The sequence below is a fragment of the Temnothorax longispinosus genome, chromosome 3 (assembly GCF_030848805.1).
Source record: "Temnothorax longispinosus isolate EJ_2023e chromosome 3, Tlon_JGU_v1, whole genome shotgun sequence".
Lineage (NCBI taxonomy): Eukaryota > Metazoa > Arthropoda > Insecta > Hymenoptera > Formicidae > Temnothorax > Temnothorax longispinosus.
Genome location: NC_092360.1, coordinates 13,691,074 through 13,710,124, shown reverse-complemented (window position 1 = coordinate 13,710,124; position 19,051 = coordinate 13,691,074). Strand labels below are relative to the sequence as shown.

At 42.3% G+C, this 19,051-nt stretch overlaps 1 protein-coding gene across 1 annotated transcript in view; it reads right to left on the bottom strand.

The window, feature by feature from the left end:
- The window catches only part of Mthl1 (methuselah-like 1), a 77,012-nt gene that overhangs the window by 21,640 nt on the left and 36,321 nt on the right, over nt 1–19,051 (bottom strand). The window contains exon 2 of the mRNA XM_071774454.1: nt 2,577–2,761. Coding sequence (XP_071630555.1) covers nt 2,577–2,761 — 185 coding nt within the window. The remainder of the gene's footprint in view (nt 1–2,576; nt 2,762–19,051) is intronic.

Below are 19,051 nucleotides of genomic sequence, written 5' to 3'. Positions count from 1 at the left end.
ATCGAATGGGAATCGAGAGAGGGACGAGAATACGGAAGAGGGACGATCGTACATAGTGGCGATTAGAATAATCGGAATGGTAATGAAATGCAGAGGGAATTATCGGATGCTAAAGAGCCGCGAAAGCACCCCGTACACAAACCCCGTCCCTAAATCCTTCTTTATTTATCACACCATTTCGTTTATTACTCGGCTCAAGCGGAAACGAATTGGAAATTCAGATATACAGGATATATTTTATTGTAATAAAGTTAACGGAATTTTTACTGCAAGTTGTTGCATGTTACACGCTCCCCAAGGAAAATGTTCTACATCGCCGATATGTCACGTCTTTCCTTCGCGAACTAAATAAAAGCAGTCGAACTGGATTCCGATTCGAGAAACTAGCCGTGATTAATAGCGCGTCGTGCATAAATCGGAGCTTCTCTTCTCTCTCTTCTTCTCTACGAACACAAAAAACGGAAAACGCCGGGATGAAAAAACACCAGATGAGAAGAAAAATATGCGCGTGAAAAGTTGCGCGGCGCCGGCGCCGTTTCTCGCGATTGATTTAGCGCCAACACTTTCGGCGACGAGCTAATCGGATTTGACCGTGGCGGAGGACGCGGAGGTGCCTCTCGTAAAGTATCGAACGGCACGCGTGGACATAATTCATTTATGTTTGTTACGGGTTGCCATGGGAGTGAGATATAACTCGTGCGAAACAGCTATTGTTGGCGACCTGCCAGACCCAGCAAATATAGACGGCGATCTCTTGGGACCGCAAGATTCGAAAGCTGGGTCCCCCGCCGCGGTTTATCTCCTTTTTTGCTTGTAACGCCTTTATCTCCTCTTTTATGGTGCATCCTCGCGTGCCTTCTTATTCCGCCCGGCAGTCTTGAACGAGATGCGCAAGCTGAAGCTACATCTTGGGTTGGTTTTTACGCGTCAATCGCCCGGTCGAGCAAATGTAGCTCGACATTGGAACAAATCTTTTATTGGCTGTTAAGGCTTCGAGAAAAAGAAACGCAATTTTTTCCATACGCATTATCATTTGAAACAATCTTGTCGCCATATAGCCTGAGAGAGTTTCGACATAATTATTATAAGTAATACTTCTTTTTCTCAGAGTGTACATTTCCTTTCCAGAATCTCGTGAATTTACATTTTTGCTGCATTGATATGCTAATAATGTACCGTGAATATACGCACATGTTGTATTTTTCTTACATGAGGTTTTGTTCAAAAAGTTCCCGGACTTTGCTGTATAATTTTTGGTTTACTTTGGTTGACTTATTCAGCCTTGTTTCTTTCGAAATATGTTCCTTCTCGGTTATACACCATTCTCAACTTTCTACTTCTGGAAGCAGTTCTGGTATGCGTTTTTCACGATTGTATGTAAATCCGTCTGCGAATTATCCTTGACGTCTTCAAATGTCGAATCCTTTGGCCTTTCAATGTGGATTTTGTTTTGAAGAAAGAAAAAATTTGCGAGAGCCAAGTCGAGGAGATTAGGAGAAAAGGTCTATAGAACTATAGAAAGGCCCTGGAAGTGGTGCATATTAACCAAGAAGGAAAATACTTCGAAGAAAACAAGACTGAATATAAGTTGTAAGTAAACCCGCAAAAATTATAAAGACAAGGTTCGGAAACTTTTTGAACAGACCTTGCGTAGAGAGGCTCCAACTCCTGCATTCTCCATTTCGATATAATTCTTTCTCAGTATTCATTGTAGTTCGCGCGAGGTCCGGCATGTCTGATGGAAAAACTTTGTCGGTGTCAGACAGCGCGTAGCAAGACGTCCCTCCGATCCCGTTGCGGGACCGGTTTCGACAAAGTTCGGGAATTTCGGCGTGGCGTCGCGCGGCTATACGTACGTTGCATTTTGAGACGACGCCGACGCCTTGATGAGCAGCCGGATGAGAAAGAGGCCGGGAAGGAGGGCGCGGAATACAAGTTCGCTTCTCTGCATTCGTTTAATATTCCGCGCCTTCCCGGCGGACATCGGGATGCAAGTTAGCTCGGTTATCCGAACAGGACCCGCTACACGAGGTTCCGAAAGTTTCGTGACGAGCCGCCAAAGTTTGACGTTGAGCTCTCGCGGAAAGCGCCGCGTCGGTTCTCCGACCACCGGGAGGTAAAAAACTGCGATTATTCCAGCTGACGGCGGAGGCTCCGAGAATTGCGTAACAATTAGCGAAGGGTTATCCGCAACAACGGAGTCAGATCTTGGCGATTAGAGAGATTTAAATCTAATTTAAAGGACGCGAAGCTTAATAGCCGATATCTCGAACCAAAAATAAATATGTTCGCACAAATAAATTATTATTATTATTATTTTAAGTTTAAGTTTAAAAACAATATTATTACTGATGCCTCATCTTTTGAGATGCTCCTCTCTATGACACTTCTATTCTTGATTATATGATAACTCTTATTATTTTCATTTTAATAAAGTTATTATTTTATTACTCTTTAAATCTGAATCAGTGAATAGTATTGTGAATCAGTAACTATTCACTGATTCAGATTTAGAGAGTAGAGTAATAGTTTGCGCCGAGAGCTAATAGAAGGGTAACGGTGAAGTAAGAACTTACCATAGAACCAGCACTGCTTCTCGCCGAAGCGGGGCCTCAGAAACGTGTACTCAGGTTGAGCCGGTAGATGGTCCAGAAGCGCGGCCAGACCGGCGACAAGGAAGGGCCCACCCCAGGCGTAGCAGGCATAGACCCTGAGCCTGAGGGTCTCCTGACCTTTCTCCAAGCTCACCGGTCGCAAATCCCTGAAAGCAACAAAAAGCGAGGGCTCAGTCAGCGAAGAGCGTGGCGATTGCGAGGAGAATAGCGCGGCATTGTGAGAAACGCAGGGAAATAAAATATCGAGGCGGGTATATCCGCTCTTTCTCTATTCCGCTTTTCCTCTCTACTACAGCGGATGAATGGACGACGAAAAAGCCATTTGAAAACCTTTTTTTTCCTTCTGGCCATGATATAGAAGTAATAATGGCCTCGGGGATAATTATTTCTATCATGAGGAGGTAGCAGATACGGTAGGCAACGTAATACAATAGAGGTACCATAGATTATCGTTGTCACCGATCGATCTTCTGGTTATTAAAACGAAACTGCGTGAGAATTCGGCACGTTTGCTCGTAACGTACTAAATCGTATAGCTTTGTCATTGTCCGGCTAGTTTAATGTCGTCATAATGACACTCGTAGCAGGGAGATGAACGTTGGGGCTTAACACGTGAAGGGTTGTTATCCGTAAATCGCACCCTAACGCAAATATCGACTATCGAGAAGTAGCGAAAAGTGAATACAAGTAGAAAACATAGTTTAAAATGTTAAATCATTTCTGACTTGGTTTATTAAATAAAGAAAAAAATATTCAAACGCGTACATTTTCAATAAATTTTTAATAGAAATTGAAGTCGTATCGCAATATTTGATACAAAATAATTGCATTTATCAGTAAAGCAAATATTGCATTAATAATTAAACTGCTTACATTTTTTCATAAAATTGTAATTAATAAATTTTTATTAGAAATATACATGTATTAAAAAATAAATAAATAAGTATCATCATATCTTGAATGTAATACATATATTGCAAAGATTTAGAAAATATATATCCCGCAATATTTTCATTCTTCTGGAAATTCATGGCGCTTTTCAGCAAACTCATTTTATAATGTACTCTCTTGTTAGCGTCATTCTTTTAATGTGGGTAATTTTGTATAATTTGTGCGATTCATGTAGAGAATAAAAATACACTGACATCAACGAAAGCTTTCTAACTAAGTGATATGAGTTGGTGCAGACAGACATTTTCATTTAAATATTCTCTTTGTATATTCGCTCTCTGAATCACCCCATTATATAAATTTTTACTGAAGTTAATCCGAACACACACATTCATTAAAATACATATAGAAGGAGGAGAAAGAAAGAGAGAGATAGAGAGAGAGGGGGGGGTGCATCGTAATGAGCGTGCCATTGGAAAGTAAAAATTTGAACAATTTTTCGGGACTCAATTGCGTTTTTGCACGTCAGATAATTTCGTAGCTTATAAATAATAAAGTATCTGTGCGCCATAATCAACACTGCATGTTATTATGTTTCATATTTATTTGTTTATCAAATGTGCATTGTTGTTAGCGTGCAACATTAAATAATGTAGTTTACAATTACATGAAAAGATATCTCGAATAGTGTTATAAATATTAATGTAGGTCTGAATATGCAATTTATAATTATATAATCGCACATTGTACGCACGATATACATTTTTCTTCAGAAAATACATTCTAGATTAAAGACGTGTGTACCCCTCGGATATACCGTCTCATCCTTCGTTTATAAATTCTTTGATCAACTCAAATTGATCTCTTTTCTCAACTAAAAAATAATCTCGTACTAGTCTCGGGGTGCAAGCGATTACTTCAATATCAGAAGCTTATCTTCAGCTGTAATTATAAAGCTCTGTTTAATATTGAAAATAATAAAAGACGTAGTACCCATTTAAGTTTCCGTTAAGAAAAATCTGAGATGCAGCCGGGCGATGAAAGGAGCGACGATAGTTCTCTCGTGGAGATATTTCCCTTGATTAAGTTACACAAAGCACCTGTCGGCCAAACTATCTCGGAAGTTCGCTTCACTCGGCGTTTCTCTTCCAGGACGCGTTCCGACGCGGTGAAGATGTCCGGGCAGACGTACGGCAGATCTAGCGAGCGCATTCCGCCAAGAACGAGAGAGGAATGGCGGATGGACAGGCGCGCGTGGATATCTCAAGATACTAATTTCGTGGTGCCTACGCCTCATTTCCGACGCCGCTAATTAGGCGTCGCCACCGCTGGTATGTACTGTGTTCCTCCCCGTGTCTCGCTTTCGTTTCGTCTTTCTCCCTCGTCCATCTCGAGCGCGAAAGAAGAGAATTGGAGGGGGAGAGAGAGAGAGAGAGAGAGAGAGTTTGCGACCGCGACGTCTCGCTTTGACGTCGGCACGGGCGCGGCGGCGCGGCGCCACGATAATTCTCTACCCCGCTTCCTGATGGAGATCGAGCCAGAGAAACATTCTAGCCTCGGCACGGGATTGGACATTAAAATGTCGTCGTGGTCGGGAAAATCACCGGGCGCCGTCACCTGCCGTTTACGGCACGCGTGGGTGCGTTCGTCGTGCGCACGACGATATTTCGGTGCTAAATCGAGCGTGAATCTCCTGCCGCAAAGACGCAATTATGCGAACAACAACGTTGCACGTGCCGTTCTCCGTGACGACGAGACGATTCGTCAGCGCAACTTTTTTCTCCCCCTTTTGATACAAAGATCAGTCTTTCGTGCGCCGAGCTATATTTTTGCGATATAACGAATCCCTCCGAGAAAGAGAAGTCTCATTTAAACGGAAAACGTTGTACTTTCAGAGACGCTTATTGCGTAATTGCGTCTCGTGCTTGACTGGCGAAAGAGTTCCGGGGTGCATGCATGGAGGTTGCAAAGCCGAGATAACGAAGTCGGTTATTAAATAGACGTCAGGTGGCCATTGTTAATCTTTTGATCCTCCGTAACAGCTATTGTGAACTCCGCATCTTGTCATGAGCTTTTTTTTCCCTTTGGAATATTACTTCCTCCTCGTAGTACGGAGACGCGGACGACAAACGAAATATAATAACAATTTCCCCGTGCAGGTTATTATGCCGCAAACGTCGCGCATCGCGCGGCCACGTATTCGAGATTTATTTCAAAATGACACTCAAGTTTCGCAATATCCAAGAAATAGTAACTCGAAGACATACATGACTAACAGCGCAGTCACATAAATCTCGACCATGCTTATCGTAAATCTAACGTCTACAATGTTTGCGAATTTTTTCTCTTTCCCTGCGGAGAACGCTGGAGCTTTATGGTGCTTTAATCTGTTTTTTTCTCGCTTCTCAAAACAGTTCGATAGACAAATCGCTACAGGGACGATATTAAAGCGCGTGGGATCGAAACATTTATTAATACGTAAACAAGGCGGTTTGCCGACGAGTAGATTACTTCGTTAGAATCTTCGCCGCGCGGCTTGTACGTTCGAAGCTCATATTTTATCACTCCCCCAGTCTCCCGCGCTATCTTTCCCGGACTTTAAACGGCGCGGACGTAATGTCGGTGCGCTGTCTCGTTGGTCGTAGAAGGTAAGAGCTCTATATTTATCTCTCCGATATGGTAATTATACGGACGGCAATTAGCGACGGTGTCGGCCGTTAGAGCGCCAAACTCTAGGCGGAGAGCACCGCCTCGCGGAGAATAACGTATAACGGGGAGGGCTCGCTGGGCTCGTTACGTGGAAACAAGATGGACACAAAGATATTATTTATTACGTCGACGTTCCCCCGCGTTACAGTCCCGCGGTTTTGTAGTTTTTGTACGTGCGTTTAAGCGTGTGTTTTATTACAGAAAATGTTAAAGTGCGAATTACATAGATTACGCTAGGAAGAATAACATTTAATTGCCACGGAATTTCTGTGTAGAAGAACATTCTCCTTCATTGCATTAAATTACAGACCGTAATTTACGTAAAATTTGCATTCGCAAGACAATACGAGCCGTTACACCTTCGTACTTGTAAATAAACGTGAAAATTTCTTGTTGCAACTTTTTTTCAAACAGATCTAAAAAATATTTTTCGTCTTTCGAGGCTCATCTGCGTACGAGCGTGCATTCGAGTAATTTGCATTACCACGACTTCCACGTTCACGCGCGAATCCTGTGACAAGCGGAGCAGGATATGCCGGAAACTTCTCTAGAGAGCGCATCAAAAATGATTATCGACAACGCCCTCGAGAACATCTCTCGAGTACCCCTAAATTCCTTCGGAAAACGATAGCGACGGAACGAACTTTGTCATTCGAGACGTATGGAAAGTAAGTTTACACTTTATTGAAAAGTTTCGAGGGCTCTCAAGCGCGCGGAAACTTCTCGTTGAGACGCGAAAATGTTCAACTCGACGGTTCCTTCCTTCATCCTTCATTCATCGTCGATCAAGGTATCCATCTATCCTTTGTCCTTCTCCCCCTCTCCCTCAACCTCCCATTGTAGTCGACCTGTTTACACGTTCTTCTGAATCTCAAGATTAATCGATCTCCTCATCTACATGTTTATCTATCTATCTATCTATCACCGCCCCCGCAACACATGCCGGCGGCACATCTCATTCTAGCACAGATCGAGAAATGATACGGCCTAATAGACTATATAAATTGCAACGGCTTATGGGGAATTAGCCAATGTAGTAATTCATGCAAATCTATGCGAATTCTCAGTAAACATATCTCGTCTATATCTGAGGCGCGTTACAACATATCACCTTACGATATAAATTTTACATACTGCGTGCAATTAATTCAATGCAACAATTAATTGAGAGCAACGTCCTTCCGCAGAAGTTTCATAGCAATTAAAGCGTTATCCTCATATCGTAATCTCTAATTAATTAGAGATAACGATACGTAGCTACTTGTAATTTCTTGATTATGTTATTTACGTTAATGTAGATGCGACCGTTTGCGTAATTAAGATTTTCTAGCGAGGGAGCGTTTCACGGTTCATTTAGTTTCCGCGGGCAATTGAAGATTAGAGACACCTTTGTCGCCTAATTAAGGTAGCCTTTGATTCTCTAACGCGTGAGATAGTGTAAAACGGTAACGTATTAGGTCGATTAGGACGGACAAGCGAACGAGGATCTGAGAACGCGACCTTAATTAACGATAATCAACGAACGTGACAATTACGAAACGCTGCCTCTCGTGAGCGAACACGATTGTCGCCTTTCTCGGATCGACATCGTCCGTTGCGAGAACATAATTCTCGCGTCGAAGGTGCGAATGCTCGTTGAAAGAAACGCAACGCGCGCTCTCCCCGCACGGTTTCCGGATAATCAATATCGCACATCCGGAATCAGACGGCGATTATGTCGACGGGAAGGAAGATGACGATAGAGGGTTTACCATTGTTACCGCGGAATGCTCGGAGATGCGCTTCTCATCCTCCCTATCCCTTTTGCTTCATAGCTTTTGCTACTTATCCGCGTCGTCGCTCGTGAATACCATCCCGTTACCAATAAGCCGTGATAGTAATTCGAGAAGCGGAAAGAAGATACCGAGGATTCCCGCTCGCAGGAAAAGAGCTGCGAGCTGGAATTCTTCATATTCTTAAATATACCTATATATATATATATATATATATATATATATATATATATATATATATATATATATATATAATATACCTATATATATAAAACGTCCGGTGGATAAATTCCGGAACGTGCTTCATAAGCGCGCGGATGGATCGCCAAGAAAAAGTAACGTCCAATAAGATAATAATAATAATAGTCACTGATTCTCTGATAATAAAGAATCTAAAAACGTTTCATTGCATTGTATGTTAATATCGTACATTATCATTTCATTCGATTATAATTTGCCATTCCTATAAGTCGTGACAAAGAGTAAACAGCTTATTGTAATGCCATTCTTGTAATTTTAATATTATTAACTTTATTAATACAGCATTCTCTTAAAATGCACACGCACCATTTTGCGTGCACCGGGTATACATATACCGCAAAAGAAAAGTAAAAGAATTTTCTCCCTCGAGCTTCCTCGTGCCGCAATGTCTGGAGCGACGTGGCCGAATCGAAGCTGCAGCGCTCGATCGTATCGCTCCGTATCGCAGCATCGCGGAATGACGGTGATTATCGGAGAGTATCACGTGTCGTTACTACTTATCGCGTGCGGCACGAACAGCGAACTTTCTTGCTCGGCAAGAAGCGGCCTCGGGCACCTTTCCCCGTTCTCTTTTTCGTTCTTTCTTCCTCGCACCGCCGCGCGAATCAATCGGCGACAGCCGGGGATACAAGAAGAGGGCGTGCCGAGGGCCTATTTCGCGATTGCGGTAGCTTCGACTTCCGTGAGACACGAAGAATCGCGGAATCGCCGCTACTAGCCGCTATATGCGCCAAGAGTGGGTGCATGGAGATACGAGAAATATCAGAGAACGCTATCCGGAACACGGCGCGCGTAATCGAGCCTTCGAATCGCCTGTTGCAGCGAACGTTCCAATTGCAGTCTTCGTGCATTTTAAAGGAGATAAACGTGCTGTTAGTGTTGCTGGCGGGTTCTCTTCGCCAATTACGTTCGTAAGAACTGCTTCCGTAAGGAACTCTCGCATCAAACTACTTGAGTAAATATTTGAGGTGAAAACAGTCTTGTTTGTGAGACTGCAGACAATATGAATAGCACGTTAAATAGCATTTTTCTGTTTCTCGATGCTTATTAAGATGACATTTTTTTTAACGCTAGACAACCAGCGTTATTTTGGTACATGTAGGCATCCTATGTACAGAACTTTGTAATTAGGGTGGTCGATAGAAAATAAATAAATTCTAATAGCATCTTAATAATTTGTGTAATTTAAAACAAAAAATTTAAAATTATTTTTACGGCGTTTAGAGTTTGGTTGCTCTAGTGTTAAATATACGCACTTAGAGATTAATTAACGTATATTCAACGATTCAATAAGAACTCTGCACAGAAATAGCCTAAAAAGTTTAATACCGGGAGAAATGATTTTTTTTATGTCACAACATATAGTTTGATCTCACACAAAACGATCTAACAATAAAATTAATTTTGTCTAGAAAAATTCTTCTGACACGTTTATGATCGTCTAGACACTCTAGACTTAACTGGTATTTCAAGATTGTCGCCCCTTTCACTTATAAGGATTATATTCTTTTAGATATGATCTAACGATACCTACGATCATACGAAGCGTACCGGGTGAGCGGTATGCGTCCTTGGTATAACTGGTTCGAGGAATGCCATTGCATAATCAAAAGCGTTGCAGAAGACGAGGCAGGAAGTCTGATCTCCCTAGCTGGTCTCCCTAGTTTCGATGTGTATCACAAATGAAGATAGAGGAAAGATGATACGCGCGACCTTGGCAGACGCAGCTGCGTCGAGAGAGAGAGAAAGAAAGATAGCGCGTAGGATATATTTGAAAAATATAAATCCCGCGTGGAATTCGTAAAACTATCGAGTGTGTATCCACTCGATCAAACGACAAATCAACCGATCGTATATTTTTATCACATAAAAACGGTGTGGATTTAAAAATTCCCGGAATGTGTCGTTTACAATAATAGACCGTCCGATTGCGTGCGTAGCGATTTAACTAAAAATATCGTGTATAAAGTCGATCTTTTTTTAACTCTTCAAAATCCGTATGTAAAAATATGATGTAAAAGATGATTTATTATATATGAATATACGATGTAAAAATGTTCAAAAACAATTTAGTTGAAAACAATTTTTTGTGAATTAATATAATCTGTATTATATTGTATTTTTAAATGTTAGAAATCAATATTTGGAAATTTAACAATAAGATAGAAATTGAATTCTATATTAAAGTGTATTGATAAAGAGAGAGAAAGCCATTTTCCAGGAAAAAAAAAATAAGATAGTTGCTTTTGAAGTGTATGTGGCAAGGTGCTTAGTATCTTGGCTTCTCGGGAGCTATTGCGGAACATATGCTATCTTCTCATCTTTGAAACTATAGATAGCCATCGGAAGAAAGAGACTGCTTGATATGCCGCGGTATTATGAAAGAAGGTAGGAGGCAATTCCGCACTCGATATGCGGATTTCATACGCGAGCAAATCGAGGGGAAAGCCGCAGAGGGTGGCACGTTGTCTACGTTGTCTACGAGGCAACTTGAGAAGTCGTTCCGACGATAGTCACGGGAAGTTGTCAGGTGTTTGTTGACGCGGGGGTAACCGAGGAAAACGACGAAGACGATGGCGGCGCGAGCGAGGGAGCGAGAAAGAGCTGTGGTGAGGAAGGCATACAGCGGGGGTGGTAAAGTCGCTAATGGAGGAAAAACAGGAGGGACCAGAAGGAAAACAAACACCGGGAGTTAGCGGAGCGACAGTCTTCCCTCCTATGACCGCCGGTTGTCCCGTTGCTATAGAGCGTTGACGTCCGAAAAACAGGGAATCGAGCCATCTTTTGTATTATCACGGTATACGCTCAAGCCACTTCCATATAAAATGGATTGTCAATATTGTAATGCTTATGGAAAATATTATCACAGTACGTCAACGCGAATTACAGTCGCGTCCATTTTTCTTGCGATACGCGTCATCGTGACGTAAATCAGTCAAAACAACAGGTTTTGTAGAAAATTATTTTGAAAGTATAAAACTTACAAATATTTCCTTTTACGAACATCTAAAAAATTGAAATTATATCAGTTAAATTTAACTACAGTATTTAAAAATCGAGATTATGATTTATTTTCGAGACGCTTTAAAGCGAATTGAGTTAATAAAAATAATTCTCAATTACGGATTTGCTATTAATTTTCATTCTGATCCAATTTCCTTTTAAGAACAATAATGAAGTTCATTAACTATCATTATCTTCGTAGATTATTGACCGTCATAGATTTTCTTCCGACCCACCTAAGATGTATACGATATCGAAGATAGACTTCACGCGGGCGCTATCGAGCCCCTTGTCCATTTAGCGAGCGGATAGAGAGAAGCAAACTCGAGGCTTCGGGGGGGGGGGGAAAGGAAATGAAAGACATAGCTCATCGTGGTCTCGATTCGAGTGCAGCTGGTTTGTGGGAGCGGGAAATCCCGAAACGTCATCCCGCGTTATACGGGACGAGGGTGAGAATTTATGCGGTGTCATTCTCTCGTCTCGGGACGCCCGGAACATCGATCTTCGAGAACAACGCCTCCCCTTTCTCTTATCAGAGATGTAAAATCGTTCGAGGCAACCGGTATGTAGCTCTATACGAATAACGTTGGAGCGCGGGGTCGCGAATTTACGACCGCGCTTTTACGATCTGAGATTCACGGCCGTCGAGTGCATCGTTCGCCTCGTATCTCGCGTCTTTCTCACGGTAGATAATGTTTAGTGCAATTCATGAAATTTTGCTAATACTAATTCGCGAGATATGATAAGATTTAAAAATAACCAGTTTTTCTTAGTTTACATATTGTTAATTAAAAACCTGTAATCATTTAAGAAGCTTATCTAAATAAGTTTACGTAGAATATTACGCAAGATATTACGTAGAATATTAATTGAACAAATTTATTTTTTGGTAATTTAGCTTTATTTTAAAGATGATGTTTCAAATTATAGTTTATATAATGTGTTTTCTATTTTTAAAATATAAAATATTCAATCTATTTTTAATTTCTTCCAAATTATTTATTACAAACCCTTTTTTAGTGAGTATTTCATTTAATTTTTATATAAAAGAGAGGCAATGAAATGTTGAACAACTAGTTGTGTCACATGAAAAGCTTCAACACGAAACAGACCCCAAGTCTTATCGTAACACCCTTATTCGTTATCCCTGCGTGTCTGGTAATGACACGCAACACAGACAGTTTCTGTTTAACCCTGAACTTGGCCATGTGTTCAGTAAGGTACATCCGGGGGCACATCCCTGTTATTCTTTGTCTAGACCTGTAATTTTCTCCTTATATTTTTGTACCTTTCACTGTAATATTTTATTCCTCTAGTTTTATCATTATCTTTTTATAACGCGCTCTTCCGCGACTGCTTTTTCCGTGTTTCCCTTTAATCTTGTCCTGCGTGTCGACTGACAGAAGCAGAGCGAAAGATCGGAAGGAAGTGTGAGAAAAGGCAGCGCGAACGAAGAAAAGGAAGAAGCAAAGAAGGAAGGAAGGAAGGAAGAAAGGAAGGAAGGACGGAAGGAAGGAAATGGATAGAAGCATGCACTTTAGGGTAGGGTTGATTGTTCGGTGGTTCTACGAGTGGTTATCTGCAAATGAAGGGCCGCAAATACGGAACAGTAGAGAGTACGGGAGCGACCAGGAGTAGTGGCGGGCGCGTCGGAGTTTATGGCGAGCGAAAGGGTGGTAGGGAGTTGAAAGGGAAAGAACAAGCGAGAGGGAGAAAGGATATCGAACGATTAACTGAGAAGGGCGACACGAAACGGCGGTGGTAGTTTGTTCGCGAATAATTTAATCACAGCCGCGGAATTATTGTCCTAAAACGCCTTTCTTTCCTGGAACACTGCCTGTCTTGAGCCTGCTCCCTCTCGAAGGCGACGCGGTTTTCCCGGATAAGGCGCGGGACAGGTAGCGGTACTTTTTGTTTCTTTCTTCTTTCGCCAATTTGTTCCGTCGAGTGTGTCGCGCGCTAATACTGCTCTCTAATACCTCGCCACGGGAATATAATGTTTCAAATTTCTAACCGTGCGATAGTTTCGCCTCGATCTCCGTTTCCGGCCAGAGGGATAATTATTTCAGTCTTGTGTATAGACTCTATTAGTGGTGGGTATCGCGAGTTGCGATACAGATTTCCATTGCTGGTATCTATTGAAATGTTTATCAAGTTACTCGATTATATTGATTTCTGGTATGTTGAGACTCTTTTATTAAGTTCCACTTTTGCAATATGAATGTGTGTGATATGTACACGATACAAAGAAATATTTTAGAGAGAAAAACAAGAAAAAGATGAGAGTATTAATTCTACAATTTTCTGGCAATATGCGCTAAATTAAATCTTCATGTATTACGTCGCATCAAATATTGAAGATCATCTGTTTTAAGATTTTTCGCTGAAAGTGGGAAGGAAATATGAGGGGAAAAAAGAGAATCGGAGATTGTTTTGACCAGAAAAAGTTTTCGGAACTGCGCGGCGGAATCGGGAAATCGCGCGGATACCGGTGAACAATGGCCCAATAAATCCGACGTCATTCCTGAAGACTCGTGTAAATCCTAATAAATTTCTGCGATACTGGCGACGCGACGGATCCTTTATCTACCGGCTGAGAAAGGTTTTCCATCGGTTTTTCCGAAAAAACGTGGCGCGAACGCCAGAATGCCTGTCAGGACGGTGGCATCCAGACTCGTGATTGATTAGCATGACTAGGCGTTATGGATTTATCGTCGGCATTCCAGACTCAACGGCGACGATCGTGTCAGCGATAATCGTCAAGGAAAATCGGCTTCCGGCCAATCGACGCTCGCGCACATATGTCGGTTTTGCGGGTTAGCATGGCAGTCTAATGGCCATTTACATCGACACTATCCGCCGGTGTAAATGGCGGATCAAAGGGTGGGTGTCCGAGTTGAATGGTCCCGCCGGGCGCGTATGGTGCCTCATCAAAGGGTCCCTCCTTCGACATTCAGTCGATCGAGCCACGTCGCTCCTGTGGATTTGCGGTCAGCGTCAATGCTAAACCAGCTTTCTCCTGAATTAGACTGATAACTGGTAGAGGCAATTTAATGAAGAATATCTACTGCATATCTCATACTAGTACATATTCATATATAAATTAAATATGAGAGAAACGTTTCGATCCTTTTCATATCTAAATAATTCAAAATAGTCAAGTTATCTTCATAAGAATATCTCTTAAATCGTAAATGATTATTTTCTGCCTGGCATAAACTGCGTGTTTCCCCTGCATTTTTCCATCTTACGATCAAACAGCAAGTATAAAAATATTAATTTATTCGCACAATTATATTCCGTAAATAACGCGTCGCTACGGTGCTGTTGCTACAACCGCTTTCGCTTCAGAACAGCCTTGAACTGTTTGCTTGCTCGTACTCGCAGTAATGTTTGATGCAAGGGCGCTATTTTATCGTAGCCGCGTATTAACGAGCACTTGCCCGTTTCGACTTCCGTTCCGTTGTGCTTCCGTATATCGTCGACGGTAGTGCATGTGGGCGGCTAAGGAAGATCGGAAAGAGTTACGAGCGCGAGCGAGAAGGGTGTCGGAGCGGGGTTTATACGATCCGTGTCCGCTGCCGCCGCCGCGTCCGACCCAGCTTTACGAGCGATAAAACCAAGGACGGAATCGAGTCGGCGGCTCCCCGCTGCTTTCCTCGCTTTTTGTCGAGCAGCTGCAAATCATCCACCACAAAACGATGACGGAGAGGCGGAAGTCGAAACGGCGCGGCGCGGCCGCGGCGGCCGGCGGCTTGCCGTTTGCGGTTCCGAAAGTGCGTCGCGAGATTGCACGGAGATTCGTTCAAGTGTCTCTAGCAAGATGACATTTTCATTTGACAGATGTTCATGGATGTTAATCAAACGCGAGAGATATTCTCGACACGAACGAACAACCGCGGTAGATGTGTACGCGGTGAAAAGAGGATTGTTAAACAGACCTGAGATAATCACGGAGGGTGGAACAAGTTTTTCGAAAGTATTTAGTAATAGCTCTCTTTCTCTCTCTCTCCTCGAAATTGCCGGCATACCATTCAGCAAAGTCGAGGGAGAGGGTGTGGTAATTCGATGCAACGTGCTGCAAATATTGATTAGCATTAATACAATTCGAAGCGCATTCAAATTGCTTCGCAAGAAATACGTGGAAGAAACGCATTAGCTGAAGACTTTCAATAAACGATGCTGGAATGGCACCGAGTATCGATCTTCCTATCCTTTCGTTTTGCATGTCAATCGGGACGCATTCCAGCACCGTAAGTACCATACGATCACTACGAAAACATTTGGAAGTCAGCGAACCGTTAAGAATCTAAATCGCAAATATCAAACAAAATCGGATAAACGATTACAAATTACAAATCAATACCAGGTTACACGTGCTGTAAGGTCCATACATCATAAAATAATATAAGACATGATAAGATGTTTTTACGGGAACATTAAAAGAAACGATAAATTCATATTTGCCAAAATGTAATTAGATAAGATAGTATGAAATCTATATAAATCTGCAGTTTGTTTTCAAGTTCGAATAGAAACTAATCTAAATTCCGCAATAAAATTCGATACAATGCAACGAAATACGATTCAATATTAAATAATATCACATGCACATATCTAGACCGCGCAAATCTATGATCTTCACTGGCATAGTGGATTACTCAGTCAGAAGTCAAGATGCATCGACGTCTATCTCGGTGGTCCCGCGAGCGAAAGGCAGAAGAGAGAACCCCTCGTCCCAGATCCGTTTCGCGGTTCGCCTTTACGAGCGGCACGTCCGTCACGCGGAAAGAGATTACAAGCGCGCTCCTCCGCCTCCGCACTTAGCGCAACTTTGGCGGTGCAGTTTGCTCGCCATTAACGAAACGTCGGGCCGGATGAGAAACCGGCGGCGCCGCGTCGTGCCGCGTCGGGACGGGACGGTCGTGTCTGATCGGCCTCCCTTCGGAGTGGAATAATTGCGTGCACCATTAGGCCCGAATCCGGCTTAGGAAGCGACTTCTCCGAGTATCCCGGCTCCGATGGGGGTGGTCGTCTGCGCAACCATTGAAGTTGAAGGGGTACCCGAGGCATCGCGACTGCGGGAATTATTTATCGGAGGAATTATATTCCGTATAAAGCCACGAGACGCGCACCACCTGAAGCTCCTGGTTACGCATTCATGACGTTCTCATTATAATGCGACGTTCAGATTCGCCGTTCTTTAGCAGGATGTATCCCCTCCGAACAAAACTCTTGAAAATCTTTGTATTCTGCACGGCCTTGCTCCGAATAGAGTATCTTTCTGTATTCTCTCGCATACGCGCTTCGATAGATTTAATTGTGTGATTGATTAAAACTCGGCGTCCTTTAATCCAGTAATTTTCACATGATCACATTACGACCATATGTCGACATCTTTCATAATAGTTTATTCGCAATTGAGAATATAAATTATATATATTTTTTTATTTGCACAAAAATATATTCAATTTGCATAATTCTAAATTCGATGAGGCAGTGATTTTTTTCCATGGAAAATATTTTTTTCTGCAGTTTCTCTATAATCATCTTAGTTTAAATGCCTGGGAATATCCGGGAATGAAATGTCGCGGACACACACTGGTTAAAGAGAGAGCAAGTAAAGCACCAATTAGTCAAGTGGCAGGAATATTCTTCGCGACAGGCAAACCATCAGATGTTACTTGAGAGCATTTGGCCAGGTGAGAATCATCAAAAACCTGTCGCCAGGCCAAAATTCTGATGAGAGACATCAGACCAAATAGGACTAATGAACTACTGGCTCTGAACAAACAGAGACTGAGGATAGCGGTGAGACTGCTTACAGGTCATTCCCCCCCTTCCTACACAGAGCTCACCTGTTTAATCTCGATCTCGCAGAGTGGAAAAAATGCTGTTTATGCGGAGATGTGAGAGAAAAGACAGCGTGCGTATACTGTGCCACTGCCCGGCACTTATATGCAAGAGATACAGAATCTGGGAACGAATGTTCTTAAGTCCCCAGAACTTAGAAAAAACAAGGGTGGTGACTCTAATAGATCTAATGTTAAGCTGTAGGCTGGAGTCAAACACCTAGCTAACTACAAAAGTGCAGAGAATATACAAAGGATACGTATAATCTAGGTGTCATCAGGGACTGCATTAGAACCACTCGCTACTGTCTACTACTACTACTACTACTACTTCTCTATAATCATTATAACGAAAATAGCGATAGAAAAAGAAATATTTTAAATATTCGAGAAAATAACGTATATACGTATATTTACCCTAACTACAAGAAATTTCTCGATAAACAGGTTTTATTATAATTTTCCCAGAACATTTCTCGAGAAATAAAAAATGTAAATTTTGCCTTTTTCTTATGGTAATATCAAGAAAAAGCTCTCACGCGAGAGAGAACGCTAGGAAAAATAGCGATGAATACCAGTGGCGAGTTTGCTAGGTCGACCCCGTTACACGTTTTGCCGGTCGATTAGTTCCAGCAAGCAGAGCGAACGTCGGCGACTTTCTTGTCGATGTTTGCGACGCATTTAAGCGGGGTCCATCGAACGATGATCCCGAGTAACGTCCTTCCGAGAATTTCTCTTATCTGGCCGAGGCGGAAACCGAGGCGAGAGTGCGAGACTGTTCCTCTTCTTGTCTCGTCCCTCGACGGATGTCCCATCTCGAAGTCGTTGCCGCTTAAAAATAACTTAAATGTAAGGGAGGGCATCAGCAGACAGCGCGGTCGATCGGCCCGATCGACGTCGACGACGCGATGAGAGTCGCGAGTCGTACAGTTGTGCACTTGTCGGAAATACCGTGGCTCACTTTGTCTCGCTTACGTCTCGTTCGCAGCTTACTATTTCGAGAAACGTTGCTTCCATTCTCTTTATTTCTCTAGACGAAATAAGAGCGCGCAAAAAAGGGGAGCGGTGCGCTTTTAAAGCTTCAGATGGTATATCTCTTTCTTCACTACGAAAAAAGACTAGTACTGAAATAAAAATACTATTCTCGCTTTTTCGATGCGAAGAAGAAAGAGCGACGAGGCAAGAGAGAAATGTTACGATCTTCAGGGGGTTGGTTTGAACCGAGGACGAACAGGAGAAACGAATTGCGCGCGAAATAACAAGAGAAATGATGTATTAGTTCGCAGCATCCAGTCGTTTGTTAAATAAAGTCGTACGGATAACTGAAAGTGTCGGCAGTGCATTACAGCGGCCATTTGTCAAGGGCCTTGCTCTTTTGTAAGAAGACAAAACAGATCGATTCTTCAGCGAGGATAAAAATCGCCGATGAAAGCCGGGATTATTAAATTTATTGAGGGCGAACGTCCTAGCAGGCAATCTATCGTCGTCCGAGTAACGCGACGAAGCTCTATACTACGGGCGACGCACTCGGTGGAACGAAAGGAAGAGAAGATACGAGAAATCGAGCGCACGTGGGCGATGCGTGAGCGGAAATCGAAAGGCAATAACGAATTAGTCGCGCGAGTTAATGGAATTAACCGGTAATTGAACGGATGTGTCATTTAATTATGGAAAGCGACGACGATTGCGACCGTGCATGTAAAACGGCCGAATATGAAACGGCAAATGATTGGTCGTCATTCGTCATCATTTCTCGAATTTGCCTCTCCTTTAAATCGAAATAACAAAATTTAAATGTCAATTATCCGTTTGTGAAGCGAATACGAATGTAACTTTCCGAGAGTTGGAAAAAATACGATTCATTTTTATTTAACAGAATATTGCTAAATCAATTTAAAAAAAAATTACAAAACATTTATTTTCTTAAGAATCTTTCATGCCTTTAAAA